At 34.3% G+C, this 22,079-nt stretch overlaps 2 protein-coding genes across 3 annotated transcripts; one reads left to right on the forward strand and one right to left on the reverse strand.

Moving 5' to 3' along the window:
* The first annotated feature begins 2,287 nt into the window (after nt 1-2,287).
* LOC107783544 (uncharacterized) lies at nt 2,288-10,081 on the forward strand. Its single transcript, XM_075250864.1, has 10 exons — nt 2,288-2,768; nt 3,236-3,377; nt 4,049-4,140; nt 4,324-4,426; nt 6,549-6,691; nt 7,010-7,144; nt 7,231-7,369; nt 7,668-7,888; nt 8,626-8,885; nt 9,684-10,081. Exons 1-10 carry the CDS (start codon nt 2,466-2,468, stop codon nt 9,832-9,834), a joined length of 1,689 nt encoding a protein of 562 aa, XP_075106965.1. The 5' UTR covers nt 2,288-2,465; the 3' UTR covers nt 9,835-10,081.
* Nucleotides 10,082-10,452: 371 nt separating this feature from the next.
* On the reverse strand, nt 10,453-20,703 carry LOC107783545 (uncharacterized). Of its 2 annotated transcripts, XM_016604523.2 has the most exons (7): nt 20,048-20,295; nt 19,681-19,952; nt 12,862-13,517; nt 12,570-12,762; nt 11,852-11,916; nt 11,514-11,724; nt 10,453-11,008 (listed from the first exon to the last, which is right to left on the reverse strand). In XM_016604523.2, the coding sequence occupies exons 2-7, from the start codon at nt 19,786-19,788 to the stop codon at nt 10,646-10,648; spliced, it is 1,596 nt and encodes a 531-aa protein (XP_016460009.1). In that variant the 5' UTR covers nt 19,789-19,952; nt 20,048-20,295; the 3' UTR covers nt 10,453-10,645. The 2 variants fall into 2 exon arrangements, with proteins under 2 accessions (XP_016460009.1, XP_075108076.1); XM_075251975.1 differs by having other exon boundaries at nt 19,681-20,703.
* Between the last annotated feature and the right edge of the window lie 1,376 nt (nt 20,704-22,079).

Raw genomic sequence — 22,079 nt, forward strand, 5'->3', positions numbered from 1 at the left:
GCAAGACAATATATTTAGAAAACTGAATCCAAGGTAGCAAACGCTAATATGAACAAACTACTGCTAGCAAACTACGGAAGTACCGATGGCAAGTAATAACAGAACAAGAAATACGATAATAGCAAACTAAGGATAAAAAGGTACCGTACTAACACTAATACTATCGAACTGGAGAAGACAAAAGGGAAACACACGACTACATACTAACCTTCAACCCTAATATTCAACCTCCACACCCTTCTATCTAGGGTCATGTCCTCGGTTAGCTCAAGATGTTCCATGTCCCGCCTGATTACCTCTCCCCAAGACTTCTTTGGCCTACCTCTATCCCTCCTCTTACCCCCCAAGGCCAACCTCTCACGCCTCCTGACTGGGGCATTTGTACTTCTCCTCTTAACATGCCCGAACCATCTCAGCCTCATTTCACGCATCTTTTCCTCCACAAGGGCCACTCCCACCTTGTCCCGAATAACTTTATTCATACTTCTATCCAGCCTACTGTACCCACACATCCATATCAAACATCCTCATTTTCAGCTACTTTCATCTGTTAGACATGGGAGTTCTTGAATAGCTAACACTCTGCCATATACAACATAGTCGGTCTAACCACAACATTGTAAAACTTACCCTTAAGTCTCAACGGTACATTCTTATCGCACAAGACACCGGAAGCGAGCCTCCACTTCATCCACCCTGCTCCGATACGGTGTGTGACATCCTCATCTATCTCCCCATCCTTCTGCGTTATAGACCCCAGATACTTGAAATTCTCTCTCCTAGGAATGACTTGTGTATCAAGCCTGACATCCCCATCCACCTCCTGGGTAACACCGCTGAACTTGCATTGCAAATATTCTGTCTTGGTCCTGCTCAACTTGAAACCCTTAGACTCCAGAGTATGTCTCCAGACCTCCAGCCTCTCGTTAACACCATCTCGCGTCTCATCAATTAGGACTATGTCATGCGCAGATAACAAGCACCAAGACACCTCCCCTAGAATGTGTCGCGTCAATGAATCCAAAAATGGAATTCCGTTACGGGACTTGAACCCGGGTCGCTCGGATGAGAGCTCTCAATATCTACATATATAAAATTTAATTATTGGAAGTTAATATAATATAAAATTTAAATAAAAATACTAATTAATATTAATACATCAACTAAATATAAAACAAATAAAGTATATGGTCGCTCGTAGTGGTGCTGGCTAACGATGATCGTTGTGGGTGTTGACTGACGGTTGTCGTGATTGTGAGAACTGTTTTTTCCTTTGAATTTGTCAAAAGTGAGCGCTTTTGGTATTTGTCAACTATTTAACAAGCTCTGGTTGTTAGATCTTATAGAAGTTGTGACAATATTTTTTAATGAGAGCTCAGTTTTAGAGGTGTAGTTTTTGCTATTTTTAGTCTATTTTTAGTGTCTAGTGTAGTTTCAACTATTTTTGTTTATATCTAGTGTTTGATGTAGGTTTTGATGGGATGTTTATGGTGCTTTTAGTAATCATTCTTTTCGTAAATTCAATTAAATCTAACAAGCAAAATTTGTTATTTTTTTTATGAAGACAAAAGTATTTAAAGGACCAAGACCGCTCAAAAATGCATTTTACAATGATGGATATCCCAGAATATTCCATGAGATCAGTTATCCTACTTTTTATATGGGATAACTAATCCCATAATTTTAGTGTAGAAATTATCCCGGAATTAGCTAATTTTCACATTAAACATGCGATAAAGTTAATCACAAACTTTATCCATGATTATTGTTTTTATCCCATGTACCAAACAACCCCTTAAAGTGCTATTTAAACTCACCTCTACAAAGTGACCATTTTTATCATTTAGGGATCGTTTTGTTGGGAAAGAAGTTATTCCAGGATTAATAATTCCGAGATTAATTATCTCGGGATTGTTATCCCATACTCCTATAGGGATAAAAAAAAGTACAATCTCGAGACCTGGATTAGTTATATCGTAATTTTATCACAACCAAATTTGAGATAAACTCATCTCAAATTTAATTGCGGGATTATTATCCTCTATCCGTCATTTGGGAAATAAGTTATACTATGATTAATTATTCTGAGATTAGTTATCCCGAGATTAGTTATTCCACTCTCCCACGGGGATAAAAAATACTATAATTCCGGAATTAGTTATATTAATATTTTATCTCAACCAAACATGGAATAAACTCATCTTAAATTTAATCCCAAAATTAATTATTCCCTTGTACCTCGTACCGAACTAGGCCTTGGTCTCTTATTTTACCCCTAATCCGAAAACCCATGGAGCTTGGTCTGGTCCGAAATCGGGCCGTAATGTCGAATTTGGTATCCAAAACCTCACAAAACCCTCGTCTTCAACTTGCAGCCTTACCTATAGCTTTCCTCTTCACAGTGCTCAGCCTTGGAGCTACAGGCAACTGTTAATATCAGCAAGTGAAACAATACTCTAAGAAAAATGGTGAGCAAGAGGCAGAAATTAGCTCGAAAGCGATACAAGGAAGAACATCCAGACTTATTCCCTAAGCCAGAACCAACTCCACCCAAAGACCCAAACAAGAAAAAGAAGAAGAAGAGCAACTTCAAGAAGAGAAAAGGAGAATCCAAAGATGCTAAAGATCCTAATAGGAAACGTTTATTACATACAAAGCACCCTTTTAGAGTCGCTGGAATGAAGCCTGGCGAAAACTGTTTTATTTGTAAAGAACACGACCATATTGCCAAGGATTGTCCTAGGAAAGCAGAATGGGAAAAGAATAAGGTATGCTTTTTTCCTTGGGCTAAATTTTTAGTTTCTTTATTTTTCTGTAAATCTGTGTTACAGTTTCTTTGAGCTTAATATTCCATAATTTGCTCCTAAGTGCATTTTTACTTACCAAAAAAGAAAATATACACTCCATATCATTTGCAAGATGTTATTCATTCTTTACAACTCCGTGCCCAATCCCAATCTCCACAGCCACTGATTCCACCAACTTTTATGCCCAATGAGACATTAACAAATGACTTAGGAAATGATTTTCTTAGGTAAAACGTTTTAACCGAGTACATTTTCTGCCAAAAACATTCAAGTCATACCAGAGATGGCCAAATTGGGTAGAATCTATTTAGTCTTTTAATTGTATGTTCACTGCACAATGTTATACTCGATGATGTTTTGCTACATTAGAAGCATATTGTTGCCCTCCTACTGATTGATGCAACTTTGTTTGGTATGCGCTTATGAAGATATGTTTGCTTTGTCGTCGACGCGGTCACAGCCTGAAGAATTGCCCCAACAAAGATGATGAAAAGGTGGATAAAAAGTTATGTTACAATTGTGGGGAAACAAGTCATTCGTTGGCTAACTGCCCCTATCCGCTTCAAGATGGTATTTTGCCTTTGAACTTATCAAATATCTCTTTTCTTCATTCTATGGACAATGTATGTTCTGTTTTTTTTTTTGGGATGCATAGCATTTTTTCAGGTTTCCAGCTTTTTCTTGCCCTTCTCATTTTATTTCATTAGTGGCCCTTTATTTCCATGTACTCTATGTAATATGTATTAACTTAGTAATGCAAAGTAGCCCGGACACCACAGTTATAAAAAAAAAACTTAGTAATGCAAAGTATGGAAGTGTTTAAGCCTCAATTAGCTTAACGCTTAAGTACTAAATAAGACGCTTAACCACTGGCGGGGTCATGGATAGTTGGTGAACTGTTATATTGCTGTCTTGACCAATGGTACTCCATGTATCCGTACTTGCAAAGTCAGGAGTTGCCACAAATTGGATTAATGCGGAGTTATAAAATAATTTTCATCCAGAATATCTCTGGCGGAGACAGAAAAACAAAATGTATACAAGCAATGAATATAAGAGCTACACAAAAATGGATTCACAAAATTCTTGTTATATGTCTGCTATTTCAAATTGAGTTGCCCTTGTGTTACAAAGGTCCATCAAAATCGACTAACAATAATATCACTTCTTTTAGAAAGTTTCTTCTTGTTTCTCTTTGATGCAAATATTAGTAATATCATGTTGTTTTCTTAATTATGCAGGGGGAACAAAGTTTGCCAATTGCTTTATTTGTAAAGAACAAGGTCACTTGAGTAAGAATTGCCCTAAAAGTACTCATGGTATATACCCAAAGGTACATATATTTGATTTGCTTCAGACACCATTTTCAATCACTTCACAGCTACCTTCTGATGCTGGTTCAATACGCTTCCTGTTTATTTCTAGCCTAAATTAAGCTCATTTCTGAGAAGGAAACTTAAAAACATTAAATCTTACTGGCGGTTAGAAGTTCAAGTTTTTGATGTCTTTTTTGCAGGGTGGTTGTTGCAAAATTTGTGGTGGTGTTACACATTTGGCAAAAGATTGTCCTAATAAAACTGGCAAAGCTTCTGATGGGGCCTTTGGTAGAGTTAAAGCTTGTACGTATTTTCGTGTATCTTTCCATTGATTTTTTCTCCGAGACATCTAGTTTCCCTTGCATTTGAAAAAAAAAGAGATTATTACTACCTGCAACTTTTGTTTGCTAAGTATCTTTTTATACGCTTTGACTTCTTAACTTATATGCTGTCATTGTACATATTCACACTCTATAGCTTCTTTGTTATTCAGCTTGTCTCATGTCCTAACTCCTATATCCATAATCATTTTGGCCTCAACTGTTGTAGATTTAGCAATGGTGCATATGAACTCTATGAACTGAACCACTCACTCTCTTCAACTTTTCTTTTTTTGTACATGGCCTAGTCTTACTTGTTTAGTCTTGATGGTATAATGACAGTGACAAGTTTATCAAAATTTTTTTTGCTTTCAGTGTTTCTGTGGAACAGTTTTGGCCATGGCACAGCCAAGCCAACTTCATTTGTAGCAGAAGATAACTAATCAAGCTACAGTTTGTCTGTTTTTCATGTTTGTTCCAAATAATTGAATGCCTAATACTCCCTCCGTCCCAATTTTTGTGAAGGTGTTCGAGTGAATACGGAATTTAAGAAAGAAAGAAAGACTTTTGAAACATGTAGTCTAAATCAAACCATAAAAAAATGTGTGGCTTGAAATCATCTCATTAAGGGTAAAAAGGAAAATTTAAAGTTGAATTGTTACTAAATATAGAAAGGTGTCATTCTTTTCGCGACTCACTTAAATTGAAAGAGTTTCATATAAATTGGGACAGAGGGAGCCCGTTTGGACATAAAATTTGATGGAAGAATTTTCCAAAAAATTTCATTTTTTTTTCGAAATCAGCGTTTGTTCATAAAATTTCCAATTTTCACTTCAAGATGCATGTTGGAAATTTTCGAAAATTTGAAAAACTGCAAAAAGCTGTTTTTCAAAATTTTCACTCAAATCACTCACAAAACTTAAAAACAACCCAAACTGAAATTTATGTCCAAACACAACTCTAAATTTCAAATACCATTCACTTGAAAAAAAATTTCACCATTTTTTTGAATTATACAATTCTTATGTCCAAACGCCTACTAAGCTAGCGTTTGGCTGTAGATTCCCAAATTTATTCTGAAAAATCTGATTTGGGTGAAATTTGGTTTGAAGATGAAAATGTGTTTGGACATCTGTTTTGGGTGAAATTTGGTTTGGAAAAACATGAACAATGACTTATACCCACAAGTTCTAAAAACTATCCCAAATACCCAACAATACCATTATCAATAACATTCATTATATTATCGCAAACCATAGTCCTGTACATAAGTAAATTTGATACAAAATTATCATTTTTATAATGAACTACATGATACACTATCAGATGACCAAGAAGACGAAGCAACATCGTTACAAAATAATAAATGGTGGGCTCTTTTATAAAATACAAAAGTTTGGGGCAATTTTTAAAAATATAATAGTGATATTTTGGCCCAAAATCAGCTATTAAGCTGGTTTTGGGATTTGGGATTTGAGATTTGGCCAAAATGTAAGCAAAATCTATGGCCAAACATGTGTTTGCCAAATAAAACCCAAGTTTATTTTGGCAAAATCTATGGCCAAACGGGTCCTAAATCAAACCATAGAAATTTGTGCGGCTTGATATCATCTCATTAAGGGTAAGAAGGAAAATTTAAAGTTGAATTGTTACTAAATATAGAAAGGTGTCATTCTTTTCGCGACTCACTTAAATTGAAAGAGTTTCATATAAATTGGGACAGAGGGAGTAAGTCATTTCGCAGTCAATCTAGTTCTGTTTTAATATAAAGACCATACATTCTCTTGTCCTCTTTCGTGCACTCCAACAATTCCATGTCCATTTATTTTGTGTCAAATGTGGCAACGAAGCAGTGCATTTCATTGGCTTGTGTGGTGATGTTTTAGAAGAGACGTGTCATGACATAAGTGGCTGACATGCGAATAACTTTGGTGAATGTTTGTTTGCTCCTTAATTGATTCCAAAACATGCTGTGATATATTGTTTTTTCTTTTTACTATATGCCATTAGATTAGCGGCAGCAGATGCTGCTTGTTAGAGTTGGTTCGGTTTTAATTCTTACACTTTTGCACTTTTTATTTGCGACTTTTCCTTGTTTCTGGCAGTTCAATTTGAGGATCGGCCAAGGGGACAAGTTACCAAACTCAGCGGCGGGGATGATCTCGAAGATGACTTCATGGCAGAGGAAGTTCATGAAAATGGTGATGTTAAATTAAAGAAGAAAAAAGAACCTAAAGTTGTGAATTTTGTAGGATGAGTGAATCTCCGGAAGAAGGGGTGATTCTGGAAACTGAAGTGCAATCTGTTTTAAATTTACATTTGCAGTATTCTTTTCTCCTCTAGTTAATGAGGATCTTGGACAAAAAATACGTCAGAAAATGAAACACTTAATGGCAAAATTTTTGAGAGTTGCTGCTGGGAGCAGCTAATGCCTAACGGAGTCCTTTGAGTTTTGATGAAAAGGCGTAGGACATTTTTAGTGATCATTGTACTCCCCATCAGTTCTTAGGAGAATCGCATTCTTCCCAGTTTTACGTTTATCCACCTGTTTCTTTTTCACAAACAGATATTATGCTCATCTGCACTGCGTAGTATATGTTATGAGAATCATTTTTTATGTCAAGAATTTCTGGTTGATAGCAGCATAACAGATAGTAGAGTTCATGCTTATCATTTTAACTTTGTGGATTTCCATCGGAAGGTACATTTCTTTAGGTCAATAAGGCATTGTTGAAGTGGCAAGATTGAGATGTCCTTGTATTGTATTTTACTTATTCCCTTATGTAGGTAACTTATAATTCTCTAATAATAATGCCAGACTTGAAATTATTTCATTTGAGTCGTAATCTTCTCTGCTTGTATATGCATTCTTTCCACAACAAAATCAACAAATCCAGTGAATTTTCACAAGTGCTGCCTTATGAAGGTAGATAGGCTGTTTTCGAAGCCTTATGAAGGTAGATAGGCTGTTTTCGAATATGCATTCTTTCCACAAAATGATTATATCTTGTCTTGGTTATCAAATTGAAAAAAATTTATCCTGATAATGAATTATGGTCGTTTTTAATGTTCAACTTCCATTTGGAAAAGAAAAAAAAAAGATGAAAGAGCAAATTGTCCTAATGTAATAGGAATAACGAGTGTCGTGCAAACAGCAACAGGCATGACCAAAGAGTGGTCGTGGACAAGGTGACTAAATTAATAAGCCTCAGAAAAGCTCAGATAACTCTCTACCCCTAATGTTTTGTTGTCCCTCAAAATATGCCGAATTTCTCTCATGTTTTATAAACCAGCTCGTGTTTCCTCTCTTACGGATTCAAGGATCTCTATCCCCATTTCATTCAACTCTATTCTCTACCACTTTCTCCTTTATCCCCCCATCCCTTTTCTTTTTTTCCTATCCATTTTGCAGAGATCCTTACCTATCTCATTCCAGGACACCATGGTATAGTATCTTCCTTCTTTTCCCTTGTTTTGTGTTTCATTTCCTTTTCTCAGATCATTTTATGCTATTCATCATTTTCTGTATTATTCTAGTTCTAGTTTCATTATAACAAATTTGGAGATTTTCAACTGAATTTGCATCCGACTGATCGTTGGAGCTGGTCCATAAGAAATTTCTCATCATATGGAAAACAAGGACTGAAACAGAAAAAAAAATAATTGGTGCTTTGATGGAAGGGGCTGCCTTTTCTTTGTCCTGGAAACGTCATCTTGGTTGGCAGTTTTCAGGATGTCAAGTCAATGTAGGCGAATTAAGGATTTAAATTTAATGGGTTCAGCTTTTAAGATATTTAACATAGCAGTTCAAATCTAATATTTGTTGAAATTTTAGTAGGTTTTTACATATAAAATTCATACTCCGTGTCGAAAGTTATGGGTTCAGTTAGCCAAAAGTCTACGTTCACCCTTGTGTATTCATGCATGTGTGTGTACGGTGAACCTAATGCTGCATCTACTGGGGAAAAGGTGGATCTGCTCATGTTGGTTTGTTGCATGCATCTGTCAATAGTCATGTTTAAAAATTCATTGTCTGCTGAAACTGATTTTCTTTAGGATTTATCAGTTAATTAATATTCTGATGATAAGGACCCGCGTGGTTGTTTACTGTAATGACATTTCATTATCTGTGTTTTCATTTTGTTTTTTCTCTTGTTCCTGACTTGACAAATATATGGGCAGGCGAATGCAGTGTCTGGAATGGCAGTGCAAGATGAATGTAAGCTAAAATTCTTGGAATTAAAAACAAAGAGAAACTACAGGTTCATTATTTTCAAGATTGATGGCCAGGAAGTGGTGGTGGAGAAGCTTGGCAGCCCTGAAGAAAGCTATGAAGATTTTGCTAACTCTCTGCCTGCCGATGAATGTCGCTATGCTGTCTTTGATTTAGACTTCATAACTAATGAAAATTGCCAGAAAAGCAAGATTTTCTTCATTGCTTGGTATCCTTTTCCTCCTTTTTTTTAACCATGTTGTCTTCATTCCTCAAGCAATCTCAACTTTGGTAATTCCTAATTGAATCTAAGTTATATATATTGACAAATTATAGAATTATTACATTGTCATTGCAATTTACCAGCTAATACCTATAATATATATTATTACTACTTTATATCTCACATTATCATTTTACTATGAAGACTTACCTCTTGTAATCGGTAAACATTACCTGAGGGTTACACACTGTCAATGCATAACACTTAACCTTCTTAGTTTACTTGCTGCTAAGGCTCGGGTGTTAGATATGATAACTATAGATAGCATCGAATAGGTAGAGAATAGATTTAGCTAACAGCATGGGGGATAAGTCAATTTTATATAACTTCTACAGGTGCATCAGCATACGAGTAGTTAAGTATTTGTGACAGATAGTTTGGAGTTTCATCGGTACCTTGGTTCATGAGTTGTTGGTTGTCCAAAAAAAAAGGGCAGTCTGGTGCACAAGGCATCCCGTAACAGGGTCCGAGGAAGGGCCGTACCCCAAGGGTATGATGTAGACAACTTATCCTAATACAAGCATCAGTGGCCACTTCCACGTCTCGAACCCGTGATCTATAGGTCACACAGAGACAATTTTACCGTTGCTCCAAGGCTCCTCTTCTTGTTGGTTGTTCCAAAAGCACTTACTAAATGATTCACCGGGTTCTTATGGGCTCCTGATGATTTTCACAATAATTTAGTTCAATTTGCAGCAATAACAAGCTTTGGCGTCGTTCTAATAACTTTGTCATGAATTTTAGGTCACCAGAAACATCAAGGGTGAGGATGAAGATGGTCTACGCGAGCTCAAAGGATAGGTTCAAGAGAGAACTGGACGGTATTCAAGTTGAGTTGCAAGCAACAGATCCTAGTGAAATGAGCTTTGACATTGTAAAAGCACGAGCCTATTGAGTCTCATGACCTTAACATCTCCAGCCTTAATACAGTTACATAACCAGCATCTTTGCTTGTGTTCATATTATACACTGATCTGTGTATCTGTTGATGTAATATTATGCGCCTTACTCTGTAGTCTGAATGCTGCAACAACATAACAGCATTCCGTTTCAGTTCCATCTTCCTTTGCCTTAACATCTCCGAGTCTTAAAATAGACAAAAATCATATTGTTGCTCTTAAATAAAACATCTGATTGTGCTCTTTTTGCGTGTCAACTTTAGTGATAACTTCTTAATGGATAACTTGTTTAAGATATGCAGACAACATTTACTAAAATAATTTATAGACTGAAATGCATCTGAATGTACTAAAACACGTTTTAGTTTGGCTAATTCCATTGCATTTTCTTTTTACCAACACCATTTACCAGCTGTGATAAAAGTTTTACAGAGCGTATGCAACTGTATTTTACACTAACCTTCTTGAAAAACCTTGACGAGTTTAATGTTCTATACACTAACGGTTTCACAGTTAGGTCTAATTGCAAGTAACTCTATTTAGTAGAAAATTCTTATACTATATAACTTAAATACTAACAAGATACCATTGTGTTCCCAATTAACGTCGCCACTGAACTGCAAATTATATTAATATATAAAAAGGAAAAGGTTGTAGCTGAATTGTTTTCTCCTACACATATTATCCCAATACCAAGATTTATCGTTCGTGCTCCTTCATTGTGTTAGATGATTAACACAACAAACTCTGTCAACACAATATACCTCACTTGTACGTGTAAGCAATGAGTTAAAAAACCTATACTATTCATTGTTGTTTGCTTTCTTTCTTCCAGTATTGTTGTTCCCACGATTCAACTTGTTTTATTGAATTGTCTTTTCCATCAAGAATAGAGTGAAGGCCTGCAGGACCAAAGGGAGGTGGCATGGTGCAAGGTATTGCGTCCGAGGGGCCTTCAACGAGAGATTCTAACATGAACTTCTTTGTCACTCCTTCAGCTGGGCATGCCATTGCTTCTGAACAAAGCTCAACTGCTTTTCGTGGTACAACAGGCTTGTATTTCAAGAGCTTCGCGTACTCGCTCAATAGATGGAACATGTAGTCATACACATAATCCATTTTGAGTTGTTCTTGAATGAAATCGCTTGCTGCCTTACCAATGGCCTGTGCCTATTTTATTCACCAAAGTCATCGTTAAACATGATAAAACATGGTCGCAGGAAAATTAACACTGATTCAGCTTGATATTCTATTAAGAGCATAAATATGAGAATTTGCGGTAGAAATAAATGTTTGTGTCATTAGTAGGTGGTGTCAACACGCTGCTTGCACATTTGATTGCTCAGCTAGAATGCTTGTATCCTCCTATGAAAATTGTTTAATAAACGCTAAATTTGAAAGGCTTGATGTATTCCTGACATCTAAAAGTATGGTCATTTCCTTTCTAACTGAACCTGAGAAAACTTAAGCTACAAGTATTTTCCTCGTTCTTCTAGCATAATTGGGTGTTGATAAAACAGAACACTAAACTGGTCTGATGCATCAATCGGTTCTAGTGACTAATTTAGAGAAGAACACTAAAAAGATGGTGAAGACATGATTTTGTAACATTGAAATTTTCAGGTGAATTGGCAGTCAAACTTGAAAATAGAGCTGGGTTCAGATGATAGATTACCTCTTGTTGATGAGTGTTTCCCCAGTCGACAGCATGCTTGATAGAACGGCATTTGTCATTGTCTTTTACGGGCCAGTAATGTTTCAGCGGCATCAAACCTCTGGTGTAGAAATCGTAGTAGTGGGGTTCTACAAGTAACGTAACAGAATCACATGCCAGAATGTATTTTTCACTCACAGACCATGCAGATCCTTCTATATAAATCTTGTATCTGACATATTGCACGGTGAAGAAAAGAGAAAAATAAGACAACATTTAGGACGATATAAATAACAAACACGGACATGTTCACCGAAAACAAAGCCATACCAGTAAGAAAAGCAAATTTGTTTTCGTACCTGTGGATGCACTGACTAGCTAAGTCTGATTGCTTGTAACCTTGCCTCTGTTCTTGAATCCAGTCCTACATATATTTCCATATTCATCACTAAAATTTCTTTTGCATTCTACCTTTCATACATATTTCCAGATTCATCACTGTAATTAGCGTCATAAAAGCGGGGAATCTGATAGGCCCAGATCCCGGAACTGCAGTGACGATGACAAACATGTTCCACATACATTCATCGCGCCAATTATATTAATATGGAGAAGTACCTAAAAGATACTTTTATTGTTGAAGATTTGCTTCAGTTACTGTTGCAATTTTTAGCACAATAAGTTGCTTAGTTTTAGGACGAATTTCAATTTGAAATTTCTATTAGATTGTTTAAGTTAGTTAAGATAATTTAGGTTTTTTGAATTTTAAATTATGTGGATTTTTTGTTCCTAATTGGTTATTTAAAGCCTTGTTATGCTTAATAAAATCATTGAGAGACATTTTCAATCAACACTTTTAATCTTTTTGCTGCCCCGTCTTTTAAAAACCAAACATTTATAAGCCTGCAGTCGTAACACTTCAATTCCCTATCTTTTGGAGGGAGGTGGGGAGGGGGGAAGAAGAGAGTTTCCTTTTACCCTCTTTCTTTTTGGTAGTGGTAGAATATAGGGTAACGGTCTTGAAAAGCTGTATTTCTTGACAAAAAAATATGATCGCAATTTTGCACAACTTGATACCTGAGCGTATAGTCGTGCATTCCAGTCCTGCTTTTCTGAAACATTGCACTTGAGCAGATCCATCCTGGTTTCAGCAACAACAGGATTGCCCTTCCAATAGGCATATTGTTCCCTGTCGGTCCATTTCACCTTCTCATTGCCTTCTCTTAAATTTTTCGACAAAGTTTCCCAAGGCTTTAAATTAATCTCTGGCCTACACAATGTTTTTGAAAAAAAAAAAAAAAAAAGAAGGTTCACTAAAACTGTTAAGATTATCATATCAATATGGATGCAAAAAAGTAAGAGTTTGTACCATCCCCAGAATGACCAATCTGGAAAAACAATATCCAAACTGGCATTGTTCCCACAGTATCGGAACAGAGGTGGAGGAGCAGGGGCATTAGGGCGTCGGTAGAATTCAGTTTTTATGACTGGCCAGTCAACACAGTCGAACATCAGGTCCAAATCAGGAACTTTACCCGGGTACCTACGTAACATTTGTAAAATACCCCACAATGTGAATTGGTCTCTGCTTTGAAATGACTTCTGATATGTCTCAACATATGCTCTTCCTTTCACTATCACCAACCGGAAATTTGCCGTCCTTCTGGCTTGCATTACCATTTCTTCGGTGATTCCTGTTTCTCTCCAAGGCCATAGGTCATCATATATCCAGCGGAAGTAATCGGGACACGTAGGCGGAGGAGTTGATGAAGTGGCTTGGTTTTGATCCGTGGATTTTGACGGGTAGTAAGAAGCAGGGCAAGTCCTTGTGAGATTCCCAAGTGTACAATTTAGTTGGACTTCCAGTTTCTTTTGGGGCGGCTCTGAGACTGCTGGCGTTGCATCAGTGTGTTTGTGAAATGTTACGAGTTCTAGTTTCTTTGAGTTAGCTGTGGTTGTGTCAGTGGGATTGTTGCGTGCTATGGGGGTTAATATTGACTTTCGTGGAGAATATCCTGCAGTGGTCTGTAAATTTGGAAGAGCAAAACCAATTAGCCCAATAATTTGGATAATTGGAAGATTACAAAAACGAAATGATTTAGTTTGAACAACAAAGGGCGATTAATCAAGTCCAACAACGGTTTTTCCATTGAAGAAGAGGACGAATAGGTTCATACTGCAGACAACAACAAGATATGAATACTGAACGGTATTGATAGACGGTGTCTTCGACATACATAAATGATCATTGGTGCTTTATACAACAAAGGGTGTACCTATAATCACAAGGGTGAAGGAACAAGATGATCAAGATTAGGTGAAGTTGCTTCACATTGGCACATAATCCTCAGTTTTTGTCACTATAGCAGTTTCCTAATATAGCATAATAAGTAAATCTGATTCAATCCTGTTCCGATCTAGCATGAATTACTAGAAGTGCTATGACTTGAGAGAAGAAGTTAAAATTACTTTAAAAACTAAATATTACTCTACTATCCACCCCCGTCTTGCATATTTTATGCGAGATTTTGTGCTGGGATGATCTTTCCTAATCTCTCCAACCAAACGACTACTAAAAGCAACCAGCAAAGCGAACAAAAACAAGGGAGCTTTTGCCGTGCAAAGATAACCACAACCACATCCCCCTAAGGAGAAAAAAGAACAACGAATACAGAAAACCATATAATTTAACAAAGATGTAAGAATTGAAGACCCCAAAAGAAAATGACCATCATTCATACTCTTATGTATTACTAGTATTTATACCCGCGCGTTGCGCGGAGAATATTTTGTAGTATCTTGACATTTGGCTTAATCTTATGAATAACACTTTTTTTGTCCTAAAATTGCTCCTTGGTCCTAAAATTGCTAAGTAATTTTTTATTGTCTCTCTTTTTATTATGTATAGATAATATAATATATAATATATAGATACCTCCTTTAATATAACATAGATAATATAGATTTCTTATTTCGTCCAAAAAATAATTTTTTTTATTATGTTGTATAAAAGGTATCAATATTTTGATGTTTTTTCTCTACATTATATGTAATAAGCAATTAGACTTTTCTTCTATTTTATTTTCAATATAAACTTTTGATTTTTACATTTTTTACTTCATCCAAAATATATGTTCTTTTATTATTTTGTATAAAATGTATCAATATTTTTAGAATGTTTTTCTATATTATATGGAATAAGAAATTAAAATTTTCTTCGATTTTATTTTCGATATAAAGTTTTGATTTTTATATTTTTTACTATGTTGCTTATAATTATTTCAAATTTAAATTAGACTTTTTTTCTTAAATTCAAATTCAAAAAGAGTAACTATTTATTAATGATAAATAATGCATAATTTAATTTTATTAAAATTTAAATTCAAAAAGAAACTAAGTATTACCTAACCTAACTAACTTTGTCCTAAAATTGTGATGCGGCTTTTTATTATGTTGCCACTTGGCTTACTATGGTGTCTTTAATTGCCTCTCATATTATATACAGATAGATTATATGGGATAAGCAATTAGATTTTTCTTCTATTTTATTTTTAATATAAAGATTTGATTTTTATATTTTTTTACTATGTTGCTTGTAATTATTTCAAATTCAAATTAGACTTTTCTTCTATATTTAAATTCAAACTAAAAAGAATAACTAATTAGTAATAATAAGTAATGCATAATTTATTTATTTTTAAAATTTAAATTCAAAAAGAAACTAATTATTACTTGATCTAACTAACTTTGTCCTAAAATTGCCAAGTGGCTTTTTATTATGTTGCCACTTGGCATACTATGGCGTCTTTGCCTCTCCTATTATATATAGATAGATTTAAATTCAAACTCAAAAAGAGTAACTAATTATTAATAATAAATAATGCATTAGTTTTTTTTAAAATTTAAATTCAAAAAGAAATTAATTATTAATAATAAATAATGCATATTAATTTTTTTAAAATTTAAATTCAAAAAGAAACTAATTATTAGCTAACCTAACTAACTTTGTCCTAAAATTGCCAAGTGGCTTTTTATTATGTTGCCACTTGGCATACTATGGCGTCTTTGCCTCTCCTATTATATATAGATAGATTTAATATATAGATAGATTTGATACTAACTTAATTTTCAATCGTCTTTGGCCTTTTTTTTACTAGCTCATTGGTCTTACTTCACTCGAACAACATCTAGAAGACTTTGTAGTCACACCTTTTTTCAATTGTCTAATTAGAGGATCAAAGCCATCGCAATAGATTCTAACACTATTCTGATGTTCTTACCACTCCTCGTATAGCCAAGGATCTTGAAACCTTTACAGAAAAAAAAAATAAAGTGGGAGGAAAATATTTTGGACTAGGATTTTCCTTTTGTTATTCTGCCAATCATTTCCGATTTTGCCGTTGTTTTGGAGCAACTAATGTTGTATACGGTCGAAATAAATTTCAGCATTCGTACGTCTGATCGAGTTCGAAAGATAATCGATCGAAGTAAGACCTCGAGATGGGTTCCGAAAATGGTACAAACAAGCTTCGAATCCGAGGGGCCGATCAATGTCGAGTTCGATATCATTATCAAGCTCGGATCCAAATCGAACTATGATGCAAAGTAAAGCTATCAAGCTTATGATCCAGAGACCGACCAACATTGACCCCGAATCAATTCGAGAGCTCGAGTCAGAATCGAGCTCAAGCCAAGATCTAGAGATCGAGTCAGAATCGAGCTCAAGCCAAGATCGAGAGCTCGAGTCAAGATCAAGCTCACAGACAAAAGCCGTTGCAATCCCACTAGAGGAGAGAATCTTGGCGGGAATTGTGGAAAAACTGATTTATCGTGGGTCTCCCACCGAGTATTTTTAATTATGTTTAAAGCAAGATCCCTTTACTATAAAGGACATGGTTATCATTTCTGTAAAGGCAAGTTTTTCATGCTTACATTGTAATCAAAACACTATATTCTCTCATAGTAAAGATTTGTTCTTTCAAGCTTCTTAAATTGATTCCACTTGTTTAGTCCTAAAATTCATCTTCTTTACAACCTTATCTATTTTGCATTCTTTGCAATCCATACTTATATTTCTATTTATCCTTACAATTTGTATTAAGTTGCGCCACATATCTTTAGAACTACGTACAAATTAAACTCTATCCGTTTTTCGGGTAAACAAATGTATTCATTGACTTGGAAAAAAATTCAAATAATACCATTAAACTTGTACTACATTATTTTATCCAATATTAAAGAAATTAAAATACATCCAGAATTACATATCAATAACGTTTTCAGCTCAAATGTACAGTTTCTAAGAAAGGAAGTTAAAATGAAATATACTAAAAATATAAAGTGAATAAGCAAATCTTGGATACCTCCTCTAAAATATGGAAATTTTAATTAATGACTTTCTTATAATTTTAAAGCCAATACAACAGACACTATCAGAAGTAAATGAGATAACAAGTAGTAATAATATGGAATTTTTTATCAATAGAGATACTCTAATACATAAATTAATGTATAGTTATTCCATTGCACATGGTAAAATTAATACTCCCTCCGTTTCAGTTTATGTGAACTTATTTCCTTTTTGGTCCGTTCCAAAAAGAATGACTCATTTCTAAATTTGGAAACAATTTAGATTAAACTTTCAATTCTACCCTTAATAAGAAACTTTTATAACCACACAACTACTCTGGACCCATTTTTGACTTGTTTAGGACCACAAATTCAAAATGTCTTTATTTTTTCTTAAGCTCTGTGCCCAGTCAAACATGTTCACATAAATTGATAAATTGGAACGCAGGGAGTAGTAGGTTATAAGCCTTGTCAACTTTTCTTATTAGGAGGAAACGGTTCATAATCCAACCACACCTCTTGAAGTGTGAACAAAGCAAATCAATCTCCGTCTCCAGTTCCAGAGTTGCAAGAGTGCGTCCTCAGCAAACTTCCACAGTTTTCTACCGTGTTACCCAAATAATATCCGGAAAGAGAGAATTTCGGGTGGGCGAAATTCAAAGAAGAAAACGTGTAGAACCAGTGCAAAAAACGGCCAGCCTATATCTCATATATATAGCCACGTTCTTTTTAGGTTAAAACCCTTTTCCAAAACCTGTTAGGTTTTCTTCTTCCACTATGGAAATGTTTTCTTTATTTTCTATTATTTAGGCATGGTAGGGACCACAAAATTTAATTAACAAGGCTTCCTATTATGGAATAAATTTTGAAATTAATTTCTACCATAATAAATTACGAATTATTCCACTAAAAATTCGTAATTGCACTCCTTAGTTCAATTTAGAAATTCTTCCATAAAACCTTATTTAACTCCCCGTGTTAAGATTCAGATACTAACCAATCAAATTAAATTACTGACAATTTAATTTATTGATTACTTCCTTTACTTTTTCGCTTAACTTATTTCATGTGTCGGATACAAAATCCACCGGCCGACTTTACACATGAAAACTTATAAGCTTTCATAAAGGAGTATCATCAATCTCAAAAACCGAGACATGGATTCTATCAACTAATTATTACTTCGCCAATGTATATCATTATTGTCCAATTTACCAGGCTTATTGACCCACAAAAGAATCTCGCCTTTTAATAAATCAAAACAATAAATGACACACACAACTAATAATAATTATATCAAGATTAAGAGTATAAGTACATTGAATGGACTAGAGAAATTATTTTATTAAGTCAGTATAAAATACTTATCTCTAATTGATCCGTTCAATACATACAAAATGTACTAGCACAAGAAGTTGGAATTAAATCATTCCCATAATCAAAATAAATTACATTTAATCTTGTGCTACAATCATTCCGATGGTTTGTCCAATTCCATCATTAGATTGTGAACATAAACTTTATGACTTATAAGAACCGATGATTTAATCTTTCGTGTATAAGTTAAACTCTATACACTAAATCATCTACTATATAAGCAACGGACACACAAACCAATACATGATCTATTTAAAATAAAATTTTATTGAATTTAATAAATAAATAATTATTTCATGAAGAATACTATAATAATAGGCATGGTTTATAGTATATCCACATGGTTTGCTTGCTTGCTACTACAAACTCCGTGGTCCAATCTCCAAGTTAAATTGGAATTGGACGTGGTATATAGTCAAAATGCACCAACTGGGCTAATTTGTGATATAGGGTTCCTGTACACTGCCATCCCAGTTACTGCAAATTAAAATTCGTCACTTGCAAATCCTAGTAAAAATGTCTTTTTTGTTTCCCACCAGATATTGGTACCTGCGTTGGAAACCAATTAATATGTACGCGCACAAAGGTTTCTGTATGGGAGAAGCATTCTCTGTCATAATTGAGCTCTTAAAAGATATGGTTAGGTTAAGGCTAGGTCCAATTTCTAGATATTCGTCAATGAGATCCCAATTTCAAATAGTAAATAGTTAGTTGAAATTCACCTAACATTACTGATTTTTTTTTTTGAAAAAAGGACGAAAAAGTGAAGGGGAGAAAGAGGAAATTGAAGTAGAACACATGCATTTTGTAGAGCGTCGGCAACAGAACAGGGAATTCCTAACGCCACGTAACCTTGTACAACAGACACCTAAGCGTACTTGTCACAGGAAAATTGTTTCACTGTCTCTGTCTCATACGTATGAATTACTCCATTAAGATTTTTAAATCGCTAAACGACAGCGTAAAAGATGCAAGCTGTAATACTGTCCCGCCGCTTATATTCTTTTTTTTCCCCCGACTGTCCCGCCGCTTATTCGCCAAACAGTTTTTATTGTACCTTCAATAATGTCCCGCAGCTTTTCGGGTCGGACTCGAAATATAAAGGCCAAAAGTATCACATTGGCTATTTGCTGGTGTTAAGTGAACACTCCTATTTGATTACAGTTAAAATATTTTTAAAAATATATAAGATCATAATTAAGAAAAACTAATTGACATTGACACTATTAAGTAAAAATATTATTCAAGCTAATAATTAATGTAATAACTTTGGCAGTATCAAGCAGCTAATACGGTAAAAAACAAAGAAGAGAAGAGAATTGTTTTTTCCCCGTCGGGGTTCGTTAAGGTGATAAATAAGGGAACGGTTAAGTATAGTTAAAAGAATTTATAGAAAGCTGATCTATGTCAAAAAGTAAGGAGACAATAACTTTCCAAATTAAGAGTAAATAATGAAACTTACAATTTCAAAGGAAGAGTGCAGCAATCGCATGGAGACGATAACGCCGATGAAGAGTAGAACAGAGATGAAGATTGTTCGTGAAGATCTCAGCGTTGTCTTGGTCGCCATTAATGAACAGCTAGCAGATTATTTCTGTGAAATGTCTACAAAGACCTAACTGTCCTTCTCTCTCTCCGCTCTGCTGCAGTACCCCTTAACACTTGTCAACAAAAAGATGCAAGTTGTTGCATGCACCGCTATACACTTGTCCACCTAAATATGGAAATATATAGCTGCAACAATTTTCTTCAGTATTAACTGTCAAAAACACGAACTTTACCTTTTTCTAAGTTTGAAAGCAATTTACAAGACTTTAGTGTATACCAACCTAAAACGGCATTTGAATTTGGTAATAAGGCTAGGTGAAGTACAAATATAGCACGCGAACCCCACCCCTATTGGCCCAGCTGAAAGAGAGAAGTGGCCGTAGATGGAGAAATGTATTGACTTTTCTTAAATGGTACGGTGATACTTAAAAAAGAAGTTCCTTTTTGTAAAAAATAAAAATTTGGGTTGAATTAAAAGGGAATTTTGAAGGGGAAGAGGATAGAGGCCAGATACCTAAAGCGTGAGCTCATATGAAGAAAGTGGAAAGTGGAGATTTTATGGACAATATGGAAGAATAGTGTGAAGTTGAGGTGGAGTGGCAAGATTTTTCTCTTTCTGCACTAATATGCTGCAAATTCAGGTGATCCTTAAAAAGAGAATGTGGAAGTGGAAATAGACCCAAAGAGGAGCTGCGCAAAAAGTTATAACTGTAGGACAATATAAGGAGGATTAGTGTGAAGTGGAAGGTGGGGGTGGCAAGAATATCCTGGTGCCAGCTGCTAATTTCAGGGGAGTCTTGTTCTTTAATTGTCAGTAATCAGTAAGCAGAATGGAGTGTGAAATAGTTGTGTTTGCGGATGAGTATCATTTATGAAGCAATGAGAATGAGGAGAAATTTCTGGAATTGCTTATAGCTGGTACCAGACATCTAGCAAAGGTGGCAAAATGTCGATGGAAAGAATATTTGAAGTCGTTGCTTTTCTTAAATCATTTGAATAAAGCTGTGGGGTCAACTAACATGTGAATTAGTCATGGGGAGAGTGAGTTTGACGCATTCTTCTCTGCATTTTAACCGATAAATTGTAATAATTTGAGTCAAAACAAAAAAATAAAAAATAAAAAAAGGTCCGATATAGTTTGGTTTGATTTGAAAAATAAAATTCGATCATAACTGGTTTGGTTTGATTTTAACTAAAAAAAAGAAGTCAAACCGAAACCAATATATATATATATATATATATATATATATATATATATATATATATATATATATATATATTTTTAAAACTTTTTCACAGTTTTATCTTTTAACGTATTATATCAAGTTTAGACTTAACATTCTTGAATGATAAATAAATTTTAAAGCCATAAATATAATAACTCAAATAAAGTTCAAATCAATACTAACGCTAACAAAAGAAATTCAATTCAATACTAGAAATGACGATAGTGTTGGATAATTATTTTAGTTTTACATTGATTTATTATGAAAATGCATAACTTAGTTTATCTTTTTCTTTAGTGCTTAGTTATGTAATTAATATTAGTACTTATTAGCTATACTTATTTTAGCATGACCTATATAGTATTTTTATATTATGTTAATTTTCATTATGGCTTATTAATTACCAATATTTAATTTATGTAATTTTATTATTTTATCTTTTTTATTGAATATTTTAGTATAATGCTATGACTTATCTCATATTATTGTGTTAGTTTCTTGGAAAATATATTATATAGTAGGACTTAAGAAATATTTGGAGCACAAGTTACATATTTTATGCTATGAAGACTTTACCGGTAAAAATCCGAAAACCCGAAAAACTAAATAAAAATCGAAATTGAAAACCCGACTTTGTTGGTTTGGTTTAGTTTATAAATTTAAAAACTCGATACCATTGGTTTGGGTAATTGAAAAATTCTAACTAACCTGACCTATGTACACCTAACCTACGTACTAATTATAAATGTGACACTATTCCTTACTGCTTTTAGCTATTCTATCATTAATTAATTATCAAAGAAAATAAAAAATCTACTTAGTTTAGGGGCGGCTCGAGGGCATTTGAGGCCTAAGGCCAAAGTCAAATGTGAGGCCTAAGTATTTAAATTTTTTTAAAAAATATAAATGATATGTATGGAGTAAAATTAATGAAATACCAAATACCAAATAAAAATAATATTAGAAAGATATTACCCGATTATTGATTCAGGAAATTTGAAGAATGAAGACTTTGAGTCCAAAATATCTAGTTATTCCTTGTCTATTTCAAAATTCTTGCTATAAATCTTGAAAACTATACTATATT

This window comes from Nicotiana tabacum, chromosome 4, assembly GCF_000715075.1.
Source record: "Nicotiana tabacum cultivar K326 chromosome 4, ASM71507v2, whole genome shotgun sequence".
Taxonomy (NCBI): Eukaryota; Viridiplantae; Streptophyta; class Magnoliopsida; order Solanales; family Solanaceae; genus Nicotiana; species Nicotiana tabacum.

Bases quoted from the DNA above. Each gene is read 5' to 3' on its own strand.
- LOC107783545 (XM_075251975.1), bottom strand. From the start codon at position 19,788: ATGGCGACCAAGACAACGCTGAGATCTTCACGAACAATCTTCATCTCT. The intron at 13,518-19,680 runs GTAAGTTTCATT...CCAAATTTACAG, and splicing joins TGCACTCTTCCTTTGAAATT to ACCACTGCAGGATATTCTCC. The intron at 12,763-12,861 runs GTACAAACTCTT...AACATTGTGTAG, and splicing joins GATTGGTCATTCTGGGGATG to GCCAGAGATTAATTTAAAGC.
- LOC107783544 (XM_075250864.1), top strand. From the start codon at position 2,466: ATGGTGAGCAAGAGGCAGAAATTAGCTCGAAAGCGATACAAGGAAGAA. The intron at 2,769-3,235 runs GTATGCTTTTTT...GCGCTTATGAAG, and splicing joins CAGAATGGGAAAAGAATAAG to ATATGTTTGCTTTGTCGTCG. The intron at 4,141-4,323 runs GTACATATATTT...TCTTTTTTGCAG, and splicing joins CTCATGGTATATACCCAAAG to GGTGGTTGTTGCAAAATTTG.